Source organism: Danio rerio, chromosome 7 (assembly GCF_052040795.2).
Source record: "Danio rerio strain M-AB ecotype USA chromosome 7, GRCz13ab, whole genome shotgun sequence".
Taxonomy (NCBI): Eukaryota; Metazoa; Chordata; class Actinopteri; order Cypriniformes; family Danionidae; genus Danio; species Danio rerio.
The window spans coordinates 8,779,576-8,806,461 of NC_141027.1; the positions used below are offsets into that span (position 1 = coordinate 8,779,576).

Consider the following 26,886-nt stretch of genomic DNA (forward strand, 5'->3'; position numbering starts at 1 on the left):
CTCAGAGGGGAGAAAAAGGATGCAAATGTTGAAGTGATCTGATTTTTAAGGTCTTGCTTGATTTAGTTTGAATTCTCAATTATAATTTTAACAAAATAACCAGTTTAAGGAAACATTTTGATAATTTAGCAGACAGAAAGGGGAGAAAATAGGTGCAAATGTCCAAAATTTATTAATTTAGTTTTAGTGCTCAGTTATAATGTTAGAAAAATAACCAAACATTTTGAGAGATTTCACCAAAAAAAAAGTGACAGAAAGTGGAGTAAAAATGTCGTCTTGTTTTTAGAGATACTCTTAAGAGCAATGACTGTGTAATGTTTGTATACAAGACTAGTTTCAACTCAACCAGACTATAAGGATTTCTCTTAGCACTGTGATGTAAACATGTGGAACTTGTTTTTTGGTGAGCCACATATATAAAAAATGTCTTAGAGGGGAAAAAAGGGTGCAGTTGTTAAAGGGATCTGAATTTTAAGTTGAGTGGAGTACAAAATGATGAAAGTGGAGTACAAAAATGATGTCTTGTTTTTTAGAGATACTCTTATGAGCAATGACTGTATGATAACTTGTTCTTTTGGGCTACAGAAACTCATAAAGCACTCAAAATGTTTGCTACTAAATTTTATCCCAATGTGAATTGGTGCTTGTTATTTTTTTTAACTTGTTCATGCAAACTGCTCAGTATAACAACACTGTAAAAATATATATATGTAAATTAACTTATTTTGTGATTAATTTTCCCCCTCTTTTATGCGTTTGAGTTGCATTATAAGATCTTGCACTTTCCTCCAACAAATTTTAACAATAAAAGTGACTTTTATGTACATTTTTAATAGTTTGCAGGGATATATTGTCTATGTTGATCATGTTAATATTGTAAAATATCATGCACTGTACAAAAAATTTCAGGGTTCCACACAATTCATTCAGGTCTTGCCAATACAAATTTATTAAGTAAACTTTACAAATGTAAGTGGAGTGAAGATAAAACGACTAAGTTAGCCTGCAAAAAATCTTAAGAATTATATTGTTTCAGCTCATTTTAAACAAGTAGTTTTAACAAGCAGCAAAATCATTGTTTTGAGTGTGGTAATAATCTGCCAGTACTTTTTCGGTTATTTTATTAATTCATTTCTCTCTATATTACTTTTTATATATAGAAATAGTTTCAAACTACTAAAATGTCAATAAAAGCCACTTTATCAAACTGCAGAGTTGAATTTAGCATCAAAAGTTAACAGAGCAGAGATCAAGGTCGCATAATGCAATTCACAACCTTAAAATAAATTGTAGATCACAAAAAAAATTTAACTTGTTAATTTCTTTACGCTAAATTTCATTACAAGCGACAGGCTACAACATTTTGTTTTACCTATGAAAGTTGTTTTTTTTTAGGCCAGATTGATCTCACAAGGAAACAAGTAGTTTACGTTTTGTCAGTTTAGTAGCTAATTCATATGAATTCGTACGAGTTCCGTCGTAGGAAAATGTACAACTTTAAAAAGGAGGTGTGACACCCAACCCCACCCCTAACCCCAACCGTCATTGGTTGATGAGCAAATCGTACTAAATTGTATGCATTAGATCATACGAATTCATAAAAATTAGCCACTAAATCAAAAAGTTACGTATCGTCGTGAGATTGCGTTGTCTTAACTTTGGTGGAATACTTTGTGTTATTAAATTAGATGTTGGGAAGCAGTTGTAGTAGATATCTTTGACTATTTTTTCAACACATGGAAATGTTTGGGAATGTTTGGGAAAAACAAGCTAAACAATTTTAAAAAGGTTTTCAGAAAAATGGGGAAAAAAAATCATTAACGAAAAGTGCATTTCAGGTAATAATTAGCAGATTAAAGAGCTAGTTCACCCAAAAATGTAAAATGTTATTTACTCTCCTTTTACTTGAGTTTCTTTATTCTGTTGAACACAAAAGAAGATATCTTGAAGAATGCTGAAAACCTGTAGCCATTAAATTCTGTAGTATTTGTTTATCCTACTATAAAAGTCAGTGGTCACAGCACTTTTAAGCATTCTTCAAAATATCTTCTTTTGTGTTCAGTAGATTAAAGAAACTCATAAAGGTTTGGAACCACTTGAGGTAGAGTAAATAGTGGGTTTGTAATTCTAAAGTTGCCAAACTGACCCAACGGCTCTGAGAAGATGGTTGACATCCATCACTAATATGATATGGAAAGTTAAGAGTTTAAAAAAAAAAAAAGATTTCTAAAAGTCAGTACTGTGATTTTATTCTTTAAAACGTTTTAAAAATGTCTAATTGTGCATAGTTTTGATCTAGAGTTCAGTGGTGAACATGCATGTAATCTGTGGCCCATGTGCACAAAGTGTGAAACTGATGTTATGCACAATCAGTTCATAATTAAACTTTGTTTAAGATCTCAAAGAATAAAAGCAGATGCTGAAAGACTCAAAGTGACTACTAGTCTGTCTTGGAAGTCAGTGATTAGCCCTTTGTGTCACTTTACATTTGGAAGTAGTGAGGAAGCATGTTAATAGGGCAATAATGTTGTTTCAAGTAGAGAAAAGCAAATGTTTTAAGGTGGTGTGCATTGCGACAGCTTAACTTTGATGAGAGATGCACATATTAGATGCAATCATTCTGAGTTTTAATAAAGACCTGTAAAACGCTCAAATTGAATTTCTAAATAAATAATCATTCTGTCCACTGAACTCCCATCATCAAGGTCCAGCACAACATAAATGCCATCAAATTGGTCAGTGTCTTGCTTTTGTTACTGCACGTGTTCACTCAGATCAGTCTCTCATTCGTTTACTTTCATACAGACACACATTTATATCGACACAAAGCTCCCCTAGTCAGTTCATTTAGAGCAGCAGAAAAACGTACCACAATGTTGATCTTTTTTTTCATCCATTTTTTTTTTTTTTTTTTTAAACACCCATTTGGAAACAAACTTGCAAAATAATTTAGCCTTAGTTACAGTTACATTTACAGCGTTTTCCTTCGTCCACAAGGATTAAAAGGCCTGTTCGCACAAAAGGATGATAACTGTAGTGCTAGTTTATATATATATATAAATCATTCTGAATTCTGAACTAAATAAATAAATAAAATAAAATTGCAGTCCACAGCACGACTTGGAATCACTTGCAGAAATAATTAATTTTCCCACCTGTGAATACGGTGGTCGAGAGAGCTTAATGCGGATGCAATTTAAGAAAACACATGCAATTACAAAAAACAACAGAAAATTAAGAAACGATCTTCATCAGTTTGGCAGCACACGTGTTGCAAACTCTCACAATGCAAACAAGTGAAGAAATGCGCTGCTTTTATCAAAACATAAACGTACTTTAAACTAAACGTACTTTAGTTGTTTGCGCTGTGACAAAATGCAGCACGTTCTCAAATTGCAGCGCGTTAAGCTCTCTCAGCAACCATAGATAAATGATAAAAACAATAACAGCCAATCAGAATTAGAGATGCACTGAAATGAAAATTGAGTGCTGAAAAAGAAAATTCTGAATGAACTTGGCCAAAAAACTAAACAACAATGCTTTGTGATGATAATTTTTTTAATAATATAAAGTAATTTGATAAGACTTATCAATTTTAACCTCATAACTTTAATTTAAATAGTAACATTTTATTGACAGTGTTTAAAGGTCATTACACACTGAATTAGAATTTTTTTTCCCTAATTTCCATGTTATAAAATAAATAAACATCATGTTGTGTGAATCGTATTGACACACTTCCTCTAACTTTTGCCTGTCATAAAAATTTTTTTAAAAAGCTGGTTTAGATTTTTTTTTTCTGCTTTCCGCATTCAAACAATCGTTTTGAGAGGTGTTTTCACAGTTCAGAGGCACCGTACAAGCAAAAAGCTAAATACAGAATGTGGCGAAAAGTTGAAAACCCCTATACTGGGTTGCACTTCTGCCCTGCTGCTGTTTGGTGTGTGTCCACACATTTTTTCTAGCTGTGTCGGCAGGCCTTTTTTACTTAGATCTACTAACTACCTGTGGCGTTATTTCAATGACAAATGTTGTGAAATTGTTGTGAAATCGAGATCACATTTATGTAAATCTCTTTGCTTGCACGCCGATTTCCTCTGCTTGTGCACAAACTCTTGCACGCCCCCTCCAATATAGGCTGTTCAAGCACAGATCTTCTTGTGCGCTCTCAAATAAACGCTGCTGAAGTGCGATTTAGTTCGTTTATGTAACAAGAATGTCTCCAACATTTATTAGATTTGTTAGGAATATTTATGAATGTCTTCAATAGACCTACAGAGTGGCATTAATGCGTCCTGAAATAAAGTGAAACGGCTATACGTCATGTTTGCTGGCCTCACGTATCACGCACCTATCAGTCATCCAGTCAGTCAGTCAATTAGCATCCTGCACGTAATCTTAAGGGGTTAAACAAATAGCGCACAGCACTACTACGATTACAGAAAAGTTTGGTTACAGAAAACCGTTTAATATGTTTTGGTGCGTTTATCAGCCGCAATAAAAAAAAAATGACAGTGTTTCGAATGAGAAGCTGCAATGTAGCTGTGGCGGGATCCATTTTGGAGTGGCGCCTCGCCATGGAAGAATGAATGTAGCGGAAACCATGCTTTATAAAAGATAACATGGTATATGCTTTCATTCCTTTGTTTCAACACGTTAACACGGCATGCCATCTATTATAATGTCTATGGTACGGCCAGTCTCTGTTCAGGATTTGTTTACGTATGTGAATGTGTAAAGTATCACAAGCAATGTATCAAAATTCCATTGATTTCCTGAAATAAACTTTACATTTCAGGATAATCATAGCGGAGCTTTTTGATAATGAGCTGAACTCTATGCAGTATTAGATGAACACAATATGGCGCAATATATTCTTTTTCTACTTTGGAGACGACAATATCACTGCTTGAACTGACTACGAAATATTTTGCATTTTTTTAGTGCGCAAGGTTTGTTTACGTGGCAAATTTTTTGCATTCGAATACGAAAAAACACCTACGAAAATATCGGACTTTAGTGTGCAAAGACTTTAATTCCTAAATTTGCCATGGCAGCATAATAGAGTATCGCTATTGCAGCTGCAGGTACAAGTACACTACATATAAATTTCCTGTCGGTGCGTTATTTGAGCGGACTTTGCTTTTTTAGTGAGCATAAATATATGTGGACATGATAAATATATACAAATCAATATAATCAATATAAGCAAATCAACGGTGTGCTCTGCTTCCTTGCAATTTTTTTCAGCTTAGATTTTTGACCGTTTTTTTCTTTAGCATGAAAATGGCACTTTTGGTTTGGTTTCCGGCGAAAATTCAGTGCATCTCTAATCAGAAATCATCCTGCATTAAATAAAAGAGCATTTAAAGCAGCAGACGACAAAACGTCAGTGCTTCTAATAAACAACATTATCGTACGTTGGTGTGGATGTTGATATCGTTAACAATCTTGGTGCGAACAGGCCTCAATTCTGAGGCTTTCTTCACCAAACACGGCAATGCAAAAACTGGAAGAAAACCTGTGGTCAACGAAATTCAGCGAACACAGCGATGCTTAATTACAGGCTTGGTCCCAAACGTTCCTCCTTACCAAAACGACGGAGTCCGACTGGCCTTGATTTTGGTTGTAGGCACTATAGCGCAAAGACGGGCCAGCGAGACGAGGATCCCAAAGCCGTTCAATCTCTTTGTTCGTTTTGCGAACCTCCGCTTCATCCGACTGGATGTTCGCGGCACAGGTGAGACCCCTGAGACAGGTAGAGGGGAGAAGATTACAGGAGCGCTTTTAGGACACCGTCTTCTTCCCTCCTAACTCTCCATCCTTGCGCTCTATCCTCATGTAGGGCTCGAACGCTGACGTCCCGCAGCCGTATCCCGATGGCAGTTCGTGATGTGCGCCGCTCAGGAGAGGCATGGTAAAGCAAAGGGATGGCGGCGGGACGCCCAGCCGCGGTGAAGGTGGAGTGCCACTTAAAGAAGACAGCGACAGTCCGAACGTCCCGCTGCCAGCTCCGGGAGGTGTGGTGGAGCTACTCACCCCAGAGGAGGTGGACACAGACGGGCTGCCCAGCAGAGAGCCGTTGCCTGGATGTGGGTGCGCCAGCAGTGGGTTTGGAGGAGGCGCGGGTACCGACAGGAGACGCCCCTGCTCCAGGAGACGCAGGATGTTGCATGTGGCGAGGGATTCGGAGGTGGATGATGAGCGCTTGTCTGTGTCCTTGGTCTGGTCCTTCTTCTGTTTGGTGCGGCGGTTTTGAAACCACACTTTCACCTGCCAAACAAGAGCGAACATTGTTAGGCACCTCATTTTTGTTGGATGCACAAGACTTTGGAATAATTCCAATTTTTAAATTCATTAATTCATTTTCCTTCGGCTTAGTCTCTTATTTATAAGGGGTTAACACAGCGGAATGAATCGCCAACTGTTCCAGCAAATGTTTTACGCAGCAAATGCCCTTTCAGCCGCAACTCAATACTGGGAAACAGCCATGCACTCTCACATTCACACACACTCATACACAACGGCTAATTTAGCTTATTCAATTGACCTATAGTGCATGTGTTTGGACTGTGGGGGAAACCGGAGCACCCGGAAGAAACCCATGCAAACATGGGGAGAACATACAAACTCCACACTGAAATGCCAACTGTCCCAGCCGGGACTTGAACCAGAACCATCTTGCTATAAGGCAACAGTGCTAACCACTGAGCCACCATGCAGCCCTAATGCCAAAAATAGTTTTGGCTTACCCAGCTAACAGTTTCATACTCTTCGAACATTTTCCTAATGTTCCATTTTGGTTAGTAATTAAATGTAGTAATGCTCAACTTAATTTGATTAAATTCAGCCCATATAAATTGTTTGCAAAAAATTACCTTAAAAACATGTTGTAAATGCAATAGACCATTTTGTTCAGTCGATGCTAACCTTACAAAAACATTCAGGCAACTTTACAGTTACCTGAATGCTACCATAGATCCAGTTACTATGACCATTTATGTGAAGCTGCTTTGACACAATCTACATTGTAAAAGCGCTATACAAATAAAGCTGAATTGAATTGAACTTTATGCAGACGTGATTTGAAATCTGCTACTAGAAGTTGACAGGACTTGAGAGTCTGTAGGCTATAGTGTTCAACACCAAGTTCAAACGTATTTGTTTATTAAAAATCAAATGTGTGTTGCCTTGTTGTGTATGTATTAAATATAACTGACAATTTAAATCAAATTTTTTATTCAATTCATGTAGTCACTTGTACATAAATATTTTGTATACAGTATAAAATGTATACAGATTTTACTTTTTCCCCTCATACTTGTGTCGGAATGGGTATAAAGTTGGCGTTGAATTTCATTTGAAATGGTATTAAAAAGGGTCTTAAAAAGCATTGAATTTCATTTGGAGGATCCCGAGGGTACCCTGACAATACAATTTGTATAATAATATTTTCTGCCTTTTTTAGTAGATGTGTTACATGAGTGAACTTCTTTGCAATCCAAATAATTGGATTTGATTGTGTTTTTTTTTTTTTTTTTGCACAGGTCATCCTTTATTTTTTGTGTTCGGTTTCAGATTTGCAGATATTTGTACAAATTTATATGCAGAAACACCAAAAATTATACCTTGGCCCTACTAATAATTACGGAAAAAACAAAGCAAACTCTGTCTGTTCAACAACACTGACACGAAGCCACACCAAAGCAACTCCTCATGGCTTCTTCATAAGTAAAGGTCAATGAAGCATGCGGAAAAGTGCGCTGAACTCAAGTTAAAACCCTGCTAACATCAGGTTAAAAAGTGCACTGAACTCTGTATGTCCTTGTCCTGCATGTTTAATTGATACAGTGCTGCTTTAAAGCAGAGTGTACTCCGGGGTCGACGATGGGTCGAGATCAAGCTCTGCTCATAAACAGAGAGAAAATCAGCCCTATGAAAAATGCATTTCATTCTGACCGGGTTTTTACCTGTCACCTGCTGCTCCGTCCCACCCTGGGGACCATAAAGCAGGAGACGGCGCCATTTTGACACTATACATACAACGCAAAACGCATCAACACATCGCCAGCTCTCAGAAATGCGCATTCACACTCATTTTCTCACTCTTAACGTTTAGGGCTCGAGAACATGGGATGATTGAGGTCCAGATCCCACTTCTACCAACCACCAGCACTTAACGCTTGTCTGCACTATGAGCCACTTTTGACGCTTTTCTCTTGTGTATGGATGTGTGCATGCACAATAAAAAGCATTTTAGCTTTGCTGTGCTTTCGTGCCGGGTTCAGACTACACAATAGTTTGTCGGTTATGATAGCCGGTGTCAGAATATGGGGTTTTGACTCGTAAATTCATGTCAAAAAACAGATCAGACTACACACGTAGACTACCAGCCAATCATTGCTTGCCATTTTTAGTGATGTCATCCAGAGTGCCAAACTAAGATCTGCAGAAACAACGAACTATACCTGCCTCCCAAATATCACACTGTACATTATGCACTGTCACACTCGACAGCATAGTATATGTATGTAGTGTCGTCCCAAGTGGAACACTAAGGCCCCGTTTACACTAGTGCATTTTAGTTTTAAGATGGCGTTTTAGGTCAAAAACGATCCGCGTCCACACTAGCGTTTCAACTAGAATTTCTGAACATATCTACGTCCACATTACGCCTCCAAAAACATATATCACATGACCATTCGCGCACTCTGGGCATGCGCGTTCTAGTATAAACAGAAAGCATGTGTCACGCTCGGCATTTGGTTATTGTTAGTCAACAAACGCCGATTGAACAATGAACGCGATGGCAAAGAAAGCATGAGAGGTATTATTGTGGACAGACGACGAGGTCGAGTTGTTACTAAACGTAACAAATGAAAAACTGCACAATGGCAACCTAAACAGACAATAGTGCAAACAACGCTCCCATTTCTGTGTCCATGTTGTTGTTTACAGTGAAGGCTGGTCTGCTGTCTTTCGGTAGCGTTAAAGCCATGTGTTATAGTCATGTGATAGGGGCTTGACGAATAAGGAAAGGATACGCAATGACACAAAAGCCCCAATCAGGTAGCGAATCTAAGCACCCCTGCCTCTATTTTCAGATGTCTGCGTTTTCCCCCATCCACACTGAGACAGAGCAGCAGCGTTTCAGAATGAAAGCGGCCTCTCCAGCATTTCCAAAATGATCCATTTTCGGCGCTCAAAAACTCTGGCGTAGTGTGGACAGATGGCGTAATCATAGCAAAACGTATGCGTTTTCAAACTAAAACGCACTAGTGAAAACGGGGCCTTAGGTTTTATACATAGTGAAAATTCAAACCTTTTCCCTGATGACATTGGACGGTTGCCAAATCAGTGAAATAAATTACCAAACTACCTGCTATGAGTATAACCGCATTCACCATCGGGAGGCGCTATAATCACTCTCGTTGGAGAATTTTGCTTTCACTATCCAAAATAAATAAAGTAATCCAACATGAGCTCTGCCCCTTCCGGAACCGCTGAGTGTGTGAAGTGTCCATCATTCCACACTTCTATTTAACGGTTGAATAAGTGCATCATCCGGGTATTTAAAGTGCTCTGATTATTTTTAGAATAAAACCAATATTTCAGTGTGAACGCACTATTTATACTATAAAATGGCAAAGAATAGTGCATAAGTATGCGATTTGGGATGCACCTTATGACTTTAAGAGGTGTATGTTTGTTTTCAGCTTCCCAAACCTTTCCTCCATTGCAAAATTACACCTAGCTGTCTAGTTAAAAAAGATATACATCTATATAGGTCCAAAAAGTTTTTTTTTTTCACTAAAATAAAATATCCACTATAAATGGAAAATGAAAACTAAATACAGGCACTGACAAAATTAATTTCTTACTTAGTGTTTTTGTCTTGTTTCTAGTTTAAATATTTAAACATTCTTAAATCAAGAAGCATTTTCTAAGTCGAAAATATTTTCTTGTTTTCAGAAATAATGAGTCAAAATTAAGTGAGTTATTCCTTAAAACAAGCAACATAATTTGCCAATGGGGTGACCAAAATAATATTGTCTTTGTGAAATAAGATTATTTTGCTTACCACATTGTGAGATTAGTTTTCTTGTTTTAAGAAAAAAAAAAAATCACTTAATTTTAAAAATGGTTTTCTTTACAATAAATGAAAACCTAAAACAAAATGAAATTAAAGGCAGGCACTTAAAAAATAACTCAAATAAAATATTTTTTGGGAAAATTATTTCTTATTTAGAGTTTTTGGCTTAATTCTATAATCTATATATATATATATATATATATATATATATATATATATATATATATATATATATATATATATATATATATATATATATATATAATTCTATAAATAAAGTTTAAATATCTAAACATTCCTAAATTGAGAAGCATTTTCTTGACAAGTCTTGTTTTCAGAAATAGTAAGTCAAAATTGAGTGAGTTTTTTTTATTAAAATAAAATACAATATTCACAATAAATGAAAATCTAAAACTAAATTAAATTAACTGAAATAAAATATTTAGCAAAAGTTTTTGTCTTGTTTGTAGTTTAAATATCTAAACATCCTTAAATCAAGAAGCATTTTCAGGACACTATTTCTGCAAAACAAGACTTAAGTCAAAATTATGTGTTTTTCCATAAAACAAACAAAATAATCTGCCTATGGGGTGACCAAAATAATCTTGTTTTTTTTTTTTTTTTTTTAAATAAGATTATTTTGCTTACCATGTTGGCAGATTATTTTCTTGTTTTAAGGGGAAAAAATCACTTAATTAAAAAAAACTTTTTTGTTCATTAAAATAAAACATAATATCCCCAATAAAAGAAATCCTAAAACTAAATGAAAATATCTAAAATAAAATATTCAAAAAATTTTAGATTTTTTTTACTAAGAATTTTGTCTTGTTTAAATATCAAAACCTTTTTAAATCAAGAATCATTTTCTAGACAAGCAAAAAATTGTCTTGTTTAATGAAATAATACAAAGGGACTAAGCCGAAAAGGAAATGAATGAATGAATGAATGAATGAATGAATGAATGACAGATATAATATGCGAAAATAATTGTTTACATTACAGTATTAAGACCATTACTTCCAGTATTTTACAAGTCCTTTTTAAGCCTCTAACAGTCAATTATCTCATGTCATTCATATATATATGTATAAACAATTTAGCTAATTAGGGTATCTTCCGCTTTTTCCAATGCCTGTTAATTTACAAATAAAAAATGTCCAAGAAACACATGCTCTTATGTCCACACACCTTGTAAAATCTCAGATTTTAGTTCAGATCCTAACTTCTTTTTAAACTCCAGAAAGGTCAGATTTTCCCAGAAAACATGAAGATGGTCAACACTGAACTGAACACACATCTTTTAGCATTGGGTGGATAATTCATTCATTCATTTTTCCTATGGCTTAGTCTCTACTTTAGAGGTCGCCACAGCGGAATGAACCGCCAACTATTAAGGCATAAGTTTTATGCAGCGGATGCCCTTCCTGCCACAACCCAATTCCAGTCATCTTTATTTCTGTAGCGCTTTTACAATGTAAATTAAGATAAAGCAGCTTCCCATAGAAGATTGTTGAACTGAAAACTGAAGTTCAGTTTAGTTCAGTTCAGTGTGGTTTAACCCAGTACTGGGAAACACACACACATTCACACAAACACACTCATACTCTACGGCCAATTTACTTTATTCAATTGACCTATAGCGCATGTGTTTGGACTGTGGGGGAAACTGGAGCACCTGGAGAAAACCCACACTAACACTGGGAGAACATGCAAACTCCTAACAGAAACTCGAGCCAGCGACCTTCTTGCTGTGAGGCAACAGTGCTAACCACTGTGCCACCTTGTGTGGATAGTTGTTCACTATTAATGGTTTTGTAGTAGTAAAAGAAGCGCACCAGATTTTTCCATTCAGTCAAGACAGCACTTAAAGTATATATTTCAAGCATGCATGCATGCCACTTCATTCCCTCTCATCAGTATCAACTCCATTCATTGATACTCATCAGTATCATCTCCGTCATAAGACCGTATGACCCTCGGCACTCGAATTATTTACGTATGTATGAGCGTCTGGTTGACCTCCATGACGCCAGCAGCTCACAGGAAAAAAAAGCACACTCAGGAAACCAATGTCCGTTTCCGCAAACCCTAAATAAGTCGCTAACAGCTGACTAAAACCCCGGCCAAACAGTTTTGCAAGCAGTAATAAAGCTGAGGCCTGTAACACTGAGATCATGGACTCGATGTGGCCATTAGTGTGAGGATAATGAGATTGTGGCGTGATCCTTTAGAGCTTATGCGAGCATGCTGATGATATGTTTTCCAGCCATTCATTAATGCTACACGCATTTGAGAGTATGAAATACAGACGCAGAACTATTATGCACTTCAAAGCTGTAATCTGCGCATGCATGTATACAGGGAGCGAATTCAGATTTAATCTTTCTTTTACATGGTCTAAAATGGGCAGAGCTTACCTGGTTTTGCATCCTAAAACTACAGAGGAAACAGCTTTGATTGATAAATTAAAAAAAAAAAAAACTGCAACAACGTATATGATGGAAACGTGGAGGAGAGGAGAGAGAAAAGACGAAAGCAAACAAATCTCCTCCATCGTACATCTACACTATTGGAATTAAATCCTCTTTAATGAGATCGAGGGTTCATTGCTGGGGCAGAGATTACTAAACGCAGGATCTGCATGACCTGGATTTGCTCCCTCGCCTGCGGCGTCCCAATCCACTCGGCTCTCGTTCTTCAGCGAACTCAGAATCAGCACGGCGCGCTGGTGCAGAATGAGCTCCAACATCAATTCATCAGATATGTTTTTTTGCTGCCGTACAGAAATCATATCAGTGCTCCTGTTATAGCTCCATCTCCACATTAATCTTTTCCATGTATGTTGCTCTTGTGTGTGTGTGTGTGTGATTTCATGGGCTGTTGTCTGCAGATGGCATGTTTAATATGACGCAGATGTTCATGAGGTTGTAAGTCTCATTCATGATACATGAGCAGGATGAAGCACTCTGTACATTGTGTCTTGTTTCATTTTCATGTAGGTTGAACTGTTGTGAAATGTCACGTTTGTTTTACACAAAGATCTGATGAGTTCGGGGGTTGGATCAACTCAGATCTGAATCGAGAATGGATTTAAAACACTATTAAATTCTGCAAAGATTATTTGTCAGTGCCATTTTTATTTGAACCATTGAGGGATAGATAGATGGATGGATTGATGAAAAGGATGGATTGGATGGATGGATGGAAGGAAGATAGATGAAAACAAGGACAGATTGATGAATAAATGGATGGATGGATGGATGGATGGATGGATATAGTCGGATGAATGGATGCATACAATAGATAGATAGATAGATAGATAGATAGACAGACAGACAGACAGACAGACAGACAGACATGAATAGCTAGATAAATTGATGGATAGACATACAGATTGATGAATAAATAGATAGATGATAGATGGAAACATGGACAGATGAATGGATGGATGGACAGATGGATGGCAGATAGATGGAAACTTGGACAAATTGATGAATAGATGGATGGATGCATGAGTGGATGGATGGATGGACAGGATAGATGAAAATAGACAGATTGATGAATAAATAGATGGAATGGATATGTGGATGGATGGATGGATGAATGGTTGGAAGATAGATGGAAACAGACAGACCAACCAACCGACCGACCAATTGGTGGATGAATAGAAGGATGGATTGGTGGATGGATGGATGGACTGATGGAAGATAGATGGAAACGTGGACTGATTGATAAAGAGATAGATGGACGAACGCATGGATGGATATAGATGGATGAATGGATGCATACAATAGATAGATAGATAGATGGATGGATGGATGGATGGATGGATGGATGGATGGATGGTCAAATGAATGGCAAATAGATGTAAACATGGACAGATTGATGAATAAATGGATGAACAGACAGATGGATGAATAAATAGATGGATGGATGAAAACGTGGACAGATGAATCGATGGATGGACGAATGGACAGATGGATGCAGATAGATGGAAACTTGGACAAATTAAAGAATAGATTGATGCATGAATGGATGGATGGACAGACAGAGGATAGATGAAAACTGACAGATTGATTAATACAAATATGGAATGGAAATATGGATCGATGGAAGACAGATGGAAACACAGACAGACCAACCGACCGATTGGTGGATGTACAGAAGGATGGATTGATGGATGGATGGACTGATGAAGATAGATGGAAACATGGACAGATTGATGAATAGATAGATGGACGAACGGATGGACGGAGGGATGAATGGCAGATGGATGGGATATAAATGGAAACATGGATGGATGGATGGACGGATGGACTGGACTGATGGAAGATAGAAGGAAACAGACAGATTGATGAATAGATATATATATATATATAGAAAGATAGATAGATATATGGAAACATGGACAGATTGATGAATAAGTAGATGGATGGATGGATGTATACGATAGATAGACAGACAGAGAGACAGACAGACAGACATATATATGCATGTATAGAATACGTCGATTTCCCATAATTCATCAGCTGTGTTTTCTTTCCATTCCATTGATTTCTTTTCTGGTCTTTCTAGTTCAGCTTTCTTTTGGTTTGGGTGAATCAGTTGAATTTCTCGACTCTAAACAGCGAGACAAAAAGAGCAGATGAACACCTGACGGTCTGCTGATCTTCCCTGCACCTTTGCTGACCCTGTCCCGAAGCCGAAGTGCCCGCTAGCTGCCCTCTTGATCCCACACATGTGATAATACCATGCAGCGCAGAGGCATTCTGGCTGTTCGGTGACCACTCTCTGACCTCGCTTCTTTAAAGAGCTTGTAGGTCATTAATCTCATGCATCTTAGCCAGAGGATTTTTGATTTAGTTGAGGCCTGAGTTGATGTCTTTAGAAACACTCTCGGTGCAGCATATGCTACGGCATGGAGATTGCAATGCAGAGTGCACACGTGTTAAATGTTGCATGCACGCTCTGTAGCACACAGAAAACCTGTAGGCTAACATGGTCACTGAAGAGAAAGCATGATGTTTGAGTCCAAAGATGCAAAATAGATTTATGCGCAAAACTGGAATATCGCATGACAGATTTGCGAATAAAGCAGCATTTCTATCTAATGAGTCAAATAAAACAAAATCGTAGCTTCCTGGTAAACTGGCGGCGAATATCAAAAAGAAAAATTGAGTTTTCTGTGGTAGGAGGAGTCAATGGGGTCTTTTTTTCTTTTCTAATAAATGAGTTAGGCCTCAGAAGACGAAACACAATGAACGAGCGGTGGTTTTTGGAGGCTTGAGATGCACTTTGGGAGCACCCATTCTCATTCTCATTCTCATTCTCACCCATTCTCAAGTTCTGTGGATAATAATAATATTAATACTGAACCACTGTTATGATAGACTTTAGCTGAGGGATTTTAGAAAGATTAAAACAACATTTCAGATGTTTTACAATGTGCTCGAAATGCTGGTTTGTCTATTAATGCCATCCCATTGGACCATTTTTTAAAATAATTATTTTAGGGGGCTTTAACCTTTAATGGATAGAATAGGGTAGAGAATGGACAGCTGGGAGCAGAGAGAGGGGAAGGGTCAGCAAAGGACGTTGAGCTGGGAATCGAACTCGGATCGCTGTGAGCACCATGGTGCTACATGTCAGCGCTCTTAACCACTAGGCTATTGGCGCCGAGCCCATTGGTCCGTTTTGAATGGAAGGATGGGTCCATCATGGACAGATATATGGATGGAGGGAAGAAAAATGGAAACATGAACAGACTGATAGATGGATGGAAACATGGACTGACGGATGGATAGGTAGAAGGATAAATTGGTGGATAGATGGAAACATAAAGCAATGGATGCAAGATATGTGGAAACAGATAGACAGACAGGCAGACAGACAGATGGACAGACGGGTGGAGGGTTAGATAGATGGAAACATGGACAATTGATGAATAGATAGATGGGTGGATGGATAGACAGACGGACGGATGAATGGATGGATAGATAGATGGACTGATGAACAAGTGGGTGGAGGTATAGATGGATGGATGGATGGATGGATGGATGGATGGATGGATGGATGGATAGAAACAAACAGATTGATGAATAGATAGATAGGTGGACGGACAGACAGATAGACAGATAGACAGATAGATAGATAGATAGATAGATAGATAGATAGATAGATAGATAGATAGATAGATAGATAGATAGATAGATAGATAGATAGATAGATAGATAGATAGATAGATAGATAGATAGATAGATAGATGCCTTTTTAGATAGATAGATAGATAGATAGATAGATAGATAGATAGATAGATAGATAGATAGATAGATAGATAGATAGATAGATAGATAGATAGATAGATAGATAGATAGATAGATAGATAGATAGATAGATAGATAGATAGATAGATAGATGGACTGATGAACAGACGGGTGGAGGGATAGATAGATGGAAACATGGACAATTGATGAATAGATAGATGGGTGGATGGATAGACAGACGGACGGATGAATGGATGGATAGATAGATGGACTGATGAACAAGTGGGTGGAGGTATAGATGGATGGATGGATGGATGGATGGATGGATGGATGGATGGATGGATGGATGGATAGAAACAAACAGATTGATGAATAGATAGATAGGTGGACGGACAGACAGATAGATAGATAGATAGATAGATAGATAGATAGATAGATAGATAGATAGATAGATAGATAGATAGATAGATAGATAGATAGATAGATGCCTTTTTAGATAGATAGATAGATAGATAGATAGATAGATAGATAGATAGATAGATAGATAGATAGATAGATAGATAGATAGATAGATAGATAGATAGATAGATAGATAGATAGATAGATAGATAGATAGATAGATGCCTTTTTAGATAGATAGATAGATAGATAGATAGATAGATAGATAGATAGATAGATAGATAGATAGATAGATAGATAGATAGATAGATAGATAGATAGATAGATAGATAGATAGATAGATAGATAGATAGATGGACTGATGAACAGACGGGTGGAGGGATAGATAGATGGAAACATGGAAAGATTGATGAATAGATAGGTGATTGAATAGATAGATTGGAAGTAGTGTAGATAGATGGATAGATAGATAGATAGATAGATAGATAGATAGATAGATAGATAGATAGATAGATAGATAGATAGATAGATAGATAGATAGATAGATAGACGGACGGACGGACGGACGGACGGACGGACGGACGGACGGACGGACGGACGGATGGATAGATAAAAGGAAACATGGACAGATTGATAGATAGACGGATAGATGGATGTATGAATATAACACACTATTTCCCATAATTCATCATTTTCCATTCCATTAATTTCTCTACTCATTACTGTAGTTCAGCTTTCAATATTGCTTTATTGCGTGCATTTGCAAAGATCTAAATTCCTTCTGTGTTTTCTTGCGCATTTTCCAATCATCTTACACGATTTGTACCTGTTTACCCTCTTGCCCTCGTAGCCTGACCCTTGTTCCTAGTTTTATCAAAGCACATGTTTACGCAGGTTCAGCCAAGGGTCAACCCTGTCTTACCGATGGCTGGTAGATATGGCTCTGTAATCCTCCTAACAGCAAAAGCATTTGGACTATTATTAGTTCCCTTCCCCCTGCGGCACTGGCTGACGTGGCCTGCGTGCATATGTGATCAGGCAAATTAGGCTTACAGTGTGTGGGCGGATGCTGCTAGATTGGAGCTTCCCAATGGATTAAAAGGCATCCCTGCTGAACCACAGCGCCTCTAGTGGTCGACTTGCAACAGCACAGTCTAAAAGAGACATGGCTTTTTTCTTGCACTTTGTCATATATTTATAAAACACTATACACTTAAAGAAAGGATTCATTGGTTTTACTATTTTTTAAGGTAAATGGTTGCAAACAGTTTATATTGACTGATTTTAAACAAATTGAGCATTACTACATTTCATTTGTTTGTTTAAATGTAAATTGTTCACAACCACTTACCTTAAACATTTTAGCTTTTCCTTAAGCTTACATAATATTGTTATATGCATCTATTTTAAATCATTACATGTACACTCAAATATGCAGTGTTTTTTCAACCCAGTTTTGGGTAAAATGTGGACAAAACAGAGCATTTGGTCAATTTTTTTAATTAAATTTCTAGGACCAAATTTGACCCAATGTTTCGGTTTTCCATATTTGGCTAAATTTGGGTTAAAATAAGCCAGCTTTTTTAGAGAGTACATTTAGGCTGCTGGTTCCTTGTAACCACACATTGAGTTAAATATGGACAAACTCAAACTTTGGGTTCATATTTTCAAATAAAATTTAGACATTCAGACGGATGGGTGGATGGATGATTGGTCAATTTTTTTTTTATTTATAGGACCAAATTTAACCCAATGTTTTAGTTTATCCATATTTGAATGAATTTGGGTTGAAATAACTCAGCATTTTTAATAGAATGCATTTAGCATTTTTATTACTATTTTTATTATTATTTTAATTACATTTAGCCTACTAAAATGCTGGTTTATCTTAATCAAACATTGGGTCAAATATGGACAAACCCAATGTTGAGTTCATTCTTTCAGTTAAATGTAGACACTCAAATATGCTGTGTTTTTCAACCCAATTTTGGGTAAAATGTGAACTAAACCATGTGCTTGGTCAATTTTCAAAATTACATTTTTAGGACCAAATTTCACCCGATGTTTCGGTTTGTCCATATTTGGCTAAATATGGGTTAAAATAACCCAGCTTTTTTATAGAGTACATTTACGCTACCAAAATGCTGGTTCACCAAACATTGGGTCAGATGTGAACAAACCCAAAGTTGTATTAATTTTTTTCCGTTAAATTTAAATGACACATTTTTTTTAGTTGGTTTTGTCCATATTTCACCCAATGTTGGGTTACAAGAACCTATTTTTTTTATTAATTAATACTAAAAGTATTTTACATAGAAGATTAAACACATTTATATTTAGATACAATTGAATACTATTGTAGGATTAATTAGTATTTTAATTTTAAGTAGATTAAAAACATGACATTTTATCATATTAATATACACAATGTTGTAATTCAACATTGGGTCAAATATGGATGACCACAACCATTGGATTAAAAAGTGTCATTTAAATGTAAACTGAAAAAGAAAATTATTAATTTAATTAATTGGGTTCTTCTATATTTGTGCCAAAATTGGCTTAAAACAACCTAGTACTCTTTTAAAGTGAATTAACAGAATAGTAATATTAATATATTTTGTTTAATTTAAATTTTATTATCATTATTATTTAAAAAAAAAAAAAATTTAATGATTTAATCTACTTTAGTTTCCCAGTGTTGGGTTGCAGCTGGAAGGGCATCCGGTGTGTAAAACATATGTTGAATAAGTTGGTGGTTCATGACCTCTGATTAATAAAGGGTCTAAGCCGAAAAGACAACGAATGAATGATCTACTTTAAAAAAAAAAAATATATATATATATATATATACACACACACACACAACACTGTTATAAAGTCTTTTTCCGAAGTTCATAATCCACCATCCCTATTTTATTTCTCTTTTGGAAAATCATGGAACTGTAATGTGTATTTTCTTTTGCTAACAAATAAATGAAAACAAATTGTTTTTATTATTATTTCTAAGACAGTTTTCTTTTCTAAACTAAACATAAGAACTGACAGATTTATTAAACAGGCAATCTGAGAAATGAAGTGTTGTTAAACATTATTTATTAAAGACCAGATTAAAATACATAATTTAAACTCTAAAAATATTGTCTATATGTTTCTGTCTATCTTGATTAAGTGTTTCAAACAGCAGCAACTGATATTCAGTAAACTTGCGTCTCTTTAAGCAGAGTTGAGTGTTGAGTAGTTTTCTGTTCTGTCTTATCCAATCAGATAATTGTATTACGATCTGGCCAGCGAATAACAAACCACAGACTTAGATGCAAACACTGCTGGCTCATCAATCTCATCAACTTATCAGAGGTCTGATATTCAACAGTTTAAGATTCAACAAGCTGACTATCTGTAGATCTAAGGGTGAAGTCTTGACTTATGCACTGTAAAAAAAAATGCTGGGTAGCTGTAACCAAATGCTGGGTTAAATATGCATGGACAGATTTTTTTTTTCCAATTAAACTTAAATGATACTTTTTAACCCAGCATTTGTACATAAATTAGTTGTTGTAACCCAACGTTGAGATTGGGTTACTTACTTACTTCAATTAAATTTAAATTGCACTTTTGAAACCAACAGATAGATTATGAACATCAGAAAAAGATTCAACATTGAACAACAGTTTAGTGTTTTAAATTTAGTATAAATTATAGCATTTAAAAGTGTATTCAATTATTAATTCAGAAATAATAATTAATTCATTGATTATTATTTGAATTAAAATATTATATTAAGATGCCGTAAATGCACTTTAAAAATGCTAGGTTGTCATAATCCAATGTTGGAGTCATTTTTTCAATTACATTTAAATGACATCTTTTAACCCAAAAGTTGGGCTTCTCCATATTTGACCCACAACCCAACATACATCAACCCATAATTTAACAAAGAGTACATAGATATAAAATAGTAATAATAATATGTCAGTTATAGTTTAATGTTACTAGGTACATGGATTATTGTAAAATAACTGAATAAATACATATAACAATATTAATTATACTCTAAACATGCTGGGTTGTTGGACAAACCCAACTTTGTGTTACTTTTTTCAATTACATTTTAATTACAATATTTAACCCAACAGATGGATTATGAATGTCAGAAGAAGATTGTATAACACTCTTGAATAATTGTTTTTAAAATTAGCATAACATATGGTGTTTAAAAACTATATTAAATAGTAAAAAAAATTTGATTACCATTTCTTTTAATTTAAATATTATATTAAAATTACTATATGCTTAATACACTACAAGATGCTACGTGTTCATAACCCAATGTTTGGTCAAACATGGACAAAATAATAATTTCTAATCGAATTTAAAATGACTCTTTTTAATCCACTGGTTGGGTTTGTTTATTTGACCCAGCATTGGGTTACAACAACCCCACATTTAAAAAAAAGAAAAAGAAAAAGAAAAAAAGTGTATTTAAGATCATAAAATAAAAAATCATGTTTTAAATTACTTAAAATAAGATAATAATGAAATATAAAATATATAAAATACTGTAAAATAACATCATTTTTGTATATATACACTTTATTAGGTACACCTGTCCAACTGCTTTTTAATGCAAATTTTGTAATCAGCCAATCACATCGCAGTTCTGTGGGCGCAAATGCCTTGTTGATGCCAGTGGTCAGAGGAGAATGGCCAGACTGGTTCCAGCTGATAGAAAGGAAACAGTAACTCAAATAACCACTTGTTGCAACCGAGGTCTGCAGAAGAGCATTTCTGAACACACAACATGCCCAACCTTGTGGCAGATGGGCTACAGCAGCATAAGACCACACCAGGTGCCTCTTCTGTCAGCTAAGAACAGGAAACCGAGGCTACAATTCACACAGACTCACCAAAACTGGACAATAGAAGATTGAATAAACGTTGCCTGGTCTGATCAGTCTCGAATCATCTCAGACTGGTTTCTTGGCCCTAAAAATGAGTTCACTGTACTTAAACAGCCTCCACAATCATCCGATCTCAATCCAATAGAGCACATCTGGGATGTGATGGAACAGGAGATTCTCATCATAGATGTGCAGCTGACAAATCTGCAGCAACTGTGTGATGCTATCATGCCAATATGGAGCAAAATCTCTGAGGAATATTTCCAGTATCTTGTTGAATTCATGCCACGAAGGATTAAGGCAGTACTGAAGGCAAAAGGGGGTCCAACCTGATACTAGTAGGGTGTACCTAATAAAGTGGTCAGTGAGTGTATACTGTAAAAAAGTTGGTATGTTATAAACCAATATTGGGTATAAAATGGACCAAGCAGGTCTTTTGGTTAACAAAAAAAAGTGTTTTAAATTAATTAGAAAAATTATCCCAACATTGGGTTAGTTCACAGTTGTCCAAACAATGAGCAATATTAGAGTGTATAAACTAAAGCAGCCTACTAACGTCCATTGTCTGCTAGCTGTGCTTTCACTACACAGTCTTTCTATATTTGTTTGCCTCATCTAGATCTCATCATTTCATTCCAGACGTGACGTTACTTTACATGCTGTCTGGGTGTAAAAGAGAACAATGCACAAGCAAAGCATTCGTTAGGTCAGCGGCTCCGCGGAAAACGTCACGAGCACATGATGATCAATGAGTAAAAACAACTCCAGCATCAATCAATTGTCTGCACATCTACAGATTTAATAGCATTACTCGAAGTGCTTTCATTCTCAAGCACATGCTTCAGTCTCTCATCCATTAAATCCATGGCTCTATCATGAAAGCCACAATAGATTGGTTACAATGTGCTAAGCAAACCGAAGGATCTTGGGAATAAAGACCACACATAGCGATTGTAATGTTTAAACGCATCACGTACAGACTTTTAAACTGTAATAGATTGTAAATGTGACCCTGGATGACAAAAACAGTGTCATGTTGCATGGCAGTAATCAAAAATAAATTGGATTGGCCGAAACTATAGATTCTTCTTTTATGCCAACATTAAAAAAAAAAATTACGTTTGCTGTTTGTTCAAACTAATTGAGCTGAAAAATGAGCTGAAACAACATAATTCTTCAGTTTTTTGGGGGCAACTTAATTATGTTTAATTAAGTTAAATCTGGAAAAAAACAAAAATGTAACTTGATTTCTTCATGTTGGGCCAACACAAATTGATTGTCTGGAACCCAGCATTTTTACACTGAAAAATCATTAGAATATGCAGTACAAATCACCTTCCATGAAGACATTTGTAAATTTCTTACTGTAATTACATAAAATCTTTATTTTTGATTAGTAATGTGCACTGCTAAGAACTTCAAAGGTGATTTTCAAATAGTTGTGTCTTAGTCCTATGCTAGCAAACCACGCATCAGTGGAAATCTTTCAACTTTCAGATGTTGTACATGTCTCAGTTTCTAATAATATACACTTGGTTACATTAAAGGTGCATCTATAACAAAGGGTGTCCAAACTCTATCCTGTCGGACCAGTTTCCTACAGATATTTTGGTTCCAACGCCAATTAAACACGCCCGAACCAGCTACTCAAGCTCTTCTTATGTATAATAGCAACTTCCAGTCAGGTGTGTTGAAGCAAGTTAAACTATGCAGGACACCGGCCCTCCAGGACCGAATTTGGATACCCCTGATCTATACAATTGTAATTGTATGTCAATGTCTACTGTATGTTTATAGCCACCTATTTTTATGCACATTTTTGGCATATAGCATAAAAAGTGTGTAAAACCTATGGTTTTTACTCATGTTTGTTAAAGTAAAGTCAACTAATCGCTTTAAAAGCAATGGTTTTACTAAGTATTTTAAAGTAAAGTCAACTAATCGCTTTAAAAGCAATGGTTTTACTAAGTATTTTAAAGTAAAGTCAACTAACGGCTTTAAAAGCAATGGTTTTACTCAGTTTTCTAAAGTAAAGTCAACTAATCGCTTTAAAAGCATTGGTTTTACTAAGTATTTTAAAGTAAAGTCAACTAATCGCTTTAAAAGCATTGGTTTTACTAAGTATTTTAAAGTAAAGTCAACTAATCGCTTTAAAAGCATTGGTTTTACTAAGTATTTTAAAGTAAAGTCAACTAACGGCTTTAAAAGCAATGGTTTTACTCAGTATTTTAAAGTAAAGTCAACTAACGGCTTTAAAAGCAATGGTTTTACTCAGTTTTCTAAAGTAAAGTCAACTAATCGCTTTAAAAGCAATGGTTTTACTAAGTATTTTACAGTAAAGTCAACTAATCGCTTTAAAATCATTGGTTTTATTAAGTATTCTAAAGTAAAGTCAACTAATCGCTTTAAAAGCAATGGTTTTACTAAGTATTTTAAAGTAAAGTCAACTAATCGCTTTAAAAGCAATGGTTTTACTCAGTTTTCTAAAGTAAAGTCAACTAATTGCTTTAAAATCATTGGTTTTACTAAGTATTTTAAAGTAAAGTCAACTAATCGCTTTAAAAGCAATGGTTTTACTAAGTATCTTAAAGTAAAGTCAACTAATCGCTTTAAAAGCATTGGTTTTACTCAGTATTTTAAAGTAAAGTCAACTAATCGCTTTAAAAGCAATGGTTTTACTAGGTATTTTAAAGTAAAGTCAACTAATCGCTTTAAAAGCAATGGTTTTACTAGGTATTTTAAAGTAAAGTCAACTAATCGCTTTAAAAGCAATGGGTTTAACTCACTTTTTAAAGTAAAGTCAACTAATCGCTTTTTACAGTGTGGTTAACAGAAAACCAATGAGAAACAAACAGTACAGACTAGGAGAGTTTATCAGACTATAGAGTTTATTAAAGTTAATAAGATTTTAAACACACTGACTAAAACATTTCTGTAAAATGTAAATATATATATATTTAGAACAACACAAAAAAAGTTACAAATAATGTTATTTTGTTCAATTAACTGTATTTCTCTCTCCACCAAAAACACTGCTGTAAACTCTAATTTGAAGGTAAAGAGAAATAAAAAAAGCCTCAAAAGAATGATGCCTGAACTGAAATTGTCTTGCTTTTGTTTTGTTTGTGTATTAGAGGACATTTGTGCATTTTGTTTCACATCTACATGTAAAATGATTTCATTCTGTCCTTCACTGACGTATTTTATTGGAAGAATAGAAAAAAACCTCTCAAGGCTTTGGGCTGCGAGAAAGATACACATATAAAATCAACCCTGTTCAAATAATATGATGCATTTCTGAGCGAAACATGCTGTTTTTTTATTAAAACATTACTGTAAAACCAGACTTATTTGCATTGGTACTTTTTCGACAATAGTCCCCTTCCATTTTAATGGTCATCACATCTTAAATACTCAAACCTTTTTAATATTTTGATTGCAAAAATTTATGCTCTTACTCCCAGGGCCGTTTATATCGAAGTTGATATTTAGTCGCACGCTACTGGTGTTTCTTAACATCTAGTTTTTACGAGGTGGGTCATTAGTCAACCCCCAACCTGGAGGAGCAGGACATACATACACTACAGACAAGTTCCCCCTGGTAATGGGAGGAAAAGGAGGAGTTGGGGTGGAAGGGGGGATTCTTTCAAAATGAAGAGAAGGCAGTACAGAGAAATCTGTCTATTTATTGTAGGCTTGAATAAGTCTGATTGTATTATTGCAGATTACAGATGAGAGACCAGCCGTGATCATTCATTTCACATGCTCCTCTCGAAACTAGTTTGTAAAACTTCACTTATGCCATTTTAACAGCATTGGGATGTCTATCGCCCATCGGCAATGGACAATGGCATAGACTATCAACCCAACCCTATCTTTAAATCTTGTAAAAACAAAAATACATAGGTGATGTTAATAGTTTTAATTTATAGTAGCCTAGGCTCATTATTAAGAAACGTATCTGTACTGTATTGGGCCTATATGCTAGAACATTTCTGCAGTGGCTTGAATGTCAAAGTTGTGAAAGTTGACATAAAAAAACAGTATACTACTTAACTCTTTAAGATGCACTCCTTGATTGATTTATTTTTGTGTTGAATAATACACAGACACAGCTAACAAGCAAGTAATAAGCAATTAAAATAATAATGATAGACTATGGGTAAAAGGTTGACCAGGTGGTTACGATGCTTGTTAAAGAGTTTTAAAAAAAAATCTAATAAAATGAGTGCATGTTTTTACTAAAATTAATACTGTTTTTTATGTGTATGCTTGTAAAACAATCTGCACCAAAAAAAAGTTATGGGGATTTTCTCTATAGAAGTTTTTACTGTGGCCCGATTAGAGTGTCATTATGGACGTTTTATGTCATAACTAACGTGGTTCAACTGATGGATCTGCGACAAAGCAACTACGGTTTTAGGAAACACTCGTCACATCTTTCTTTTCCCAAACGATGCATCATACTATGATAGTTCAGGCATGAGTTATGTCGTTGTTCGAGAAACGCATCCCTGATTGGATTATTGCTGATTACAGATGAGAGACCAGCCGCAATCACTCATGTCACATGCTCCTCTCGAAACTAGTTTATAAAACTTAATTTATGCTATTTTGAACGCAGCCGTGGCTCATGACGACAGCTGTAGGTGACCTATGGAAAGCGGAATCTTTGTTACGTCTCCAAAGCTAGTGTAAACAAAAATACATAGGTTACATTAATGGCTTTAATTTATAGTAGCCTAGGCTATTTATTAAGAAATATATATTGGGCCCACAGTATATGCTAGAACATTTCTGCAATGGTTTGAATGGTGTGAAAGTCGACATAAAAAAATCATTAGACTACTTAACCCTTTAAGGTGCACCCCTTGAAATAGTTTTTTTTATTTTTTTGCATTGAATAATACTGACACAACTCTGATAAATAGTAATAAGCAATTAAAATAATAATGATAGCCTATGGATAAAAGGCTGACCAGGTGGTTACGATGCTTGTTAAAGAGTTAAAATAAAGTAATAAAACGAGTGCATGTTTTTACTAAAACTAATACTGGATTTTTTTTTTAAATGTGTGTGCCTGTTTAGAGTGTCATTACAGACGTTCTACGTTATAACTCAGCCCACACAGAATCTGCTCGCGCAGAATTCCGCAGATTTTGAGCCCATCATTGAGTCTATTTATTTACTTGTGTAAACATGTGTAAATGTATATTTATTCAGTTTTAAA

At 35.5% G+C, this 26,886-nt stretch overlaps 2 protein-coding genes across 7 annotated transcripts in view; one reads left to right on the plus strand and one right to left on the minus strand.

Moving 5' to 3' along the window:
• helz2c (helicase with zinc finger 2c) overlaps positions 1-26,886 on the plus strand; it is a 284,230-nt gene that overhangs the window by 94,252 nt on the left and 163,092 nt on the right.
• vax2 (ventral anterior homeobox 2) overlaps positions 2,916-26,886 on the minus strand; it is a 41,819-nt gene continuing 17,848 nt past the window's right edge. The window contains exons 3-4 of one of the 3 annotated variants that reach the window (XR_015494611.1): positions 3,422-6,273; positions 2,916-3,179 (exon numbers count right to left, since the gene is read on the minus strand). Coding sequence is in view for 2 of the 3 variants with exons in the window: in XM_087258942.1 (XP_087115068.1) it covers positions 5,788-6,309 (522 nt within the window). In the remaining variant the exon portion in view is untranslated. 3 annotated transcript variants of the gene reach the window in all.